The sequence below is a fragment of the Dufourea novaeangliae genome, unplaced genomic scaffold (genome assembly GCF_001272555.1).
Source record: "Dufourea novaeangliae isolate 0120121106 unplaced genomic scaffold, ASM127255v1 scaffold263, whole genome shotgun sequence".
NCBI lineage: Eukaryota > Metazoa > Arthropoda > Insecta > Hymenoptera > Halictidae > Dufourea > Dufourea novaeangliae.
In genome coordinates this window covers 1-1,234 of record NW_015374138.1, presented here as the reverse complement: position 1 = coordinate 1,234, position 1,234 = coordinate 1, and the positions used below count along the sequence as shown (strand labels likewise).

At 57.9% G+C, this 1,234-nt stretch overlaps 1 protein-coding gene across 1 annotated transcript in view; it reads right to left on the bottom strand.

Annotated features, from left to right (window-relative positions):
* LOC107191285 (serine-aspartate repeat-containing protein F-like) overlaps positions 1-226 on the bottom strand; it is a gene marked incomplete at its 3' end in the record, with an annotated part of 7,515 nt that extends 7,289 nt beyond the window's left edge. The window contains exon 1 of the mRNA XM_015580281.1: positions 141-226. Coding sequence (XP_015435767.1) covers positions 141-226 — 86 coding nt within the window. The remainder of the gene's footprint in view (positions 1-140) is intronic.
* Between the last annotated feature and the right edge of the window lie 1,008 nt (positions 227-1,234).

Genomic DNA, 1,234 nt, shown 5'->3' with positions numbered 1-1,234 from the left:
TAATGGTCGACGCTCTCTCTCTCCGGCGCACCACGGATCGTTGCAGCGTGTGCCAAACGCCCCCGTGACCCGTCGACATATATGTTCCAAGGTCACGAATGTTTACCGGCACGTGTGGCCTATTTTCGGTAATGCCGTACCTTACGTCCGGCGCCTCGTTCGTGAGAACTGCCTTCGGGAATACGATGACCGCAGGGCTCGTTGGGCCGTGGTCCCGCAAAGACATGCTCTTCACGCTTCCGGGACTCGGTTCGCCAGTATACGCCCCGCTGTCCGGAATCGCATTCGGGCCCCCAGGCGTTTTTAATCTACTCAAGGCGGCACTTCCAGGCCCCCGAAGGGTTTAATACCTGGAACGGCCATCACCCCCCTTCCCTCGGGCCCGAATGAGCGCTCCTGGCGTTTGTGTCTCTTACCTCTGTTCCGGTGTCCTCTCGTTGAAGATCCGCCCGGTCCAGTCTGTGACCACGCGTCCTTGATCGCTGTCCCGCACGCTATTCGGTATCGGTGCCCTTTGCCCGCGGGATGCCGCCACAGGTTTGGATGTGTGTTCGGTGTACACACGCCTGTGTCAACGTCCGCGATCGGACTCCCCGATGCCTATCTTAAACTAATTCGAGAACGGAGGGGGATTTTTAGGCCTATTTATCCCGTCCTTGGACAAATATATCTGCCTACCCCCTCCACGGACGGTCTTCGGGTTCCGGGCCCTTGCTACCCCCGGGCTACTTCCCGGAACCCCCCGGTCCGTTGTTCTCCGTGGATCCTATGATTTTTGTCACTGTGCTCCCTGTGGAGGGTACTGGCTCTTAAGAAAGAGTTTTCCGTCCTCCCGGGACCACAGCGGAGACCGAGAGGCAAAATACGGCAGGAGTTGACAGGGTTCCCCATTTATCTTTTCCCCCGTGGCGCCTCTTCACGAGTGGTCTTCGGGAAGCATGTCGGCAAGCTTACGCCCCCTGTCTGCCTTTACCCTCCCGACTCGTATCTCATCATCCCGTGTTTACAGGTCGGATCCACGTTTATGTACTACTTGTTGGAGAGCCTGAAGCAGCCTATCCCCTCACCTTTATGAGTTCCCCGTTGGTGACACCGGGTATCCTCATAGGATCGGGGGGGGACTGAGAGGGAGATTTGTGCCTGGACGAGAGCCACCGAAACTCTCCCCCTACACCCTCCCTCTTCACGCAAGGTCCACGTGGGTCGAGCTTCGGGACAAACATTAGTCCCACTC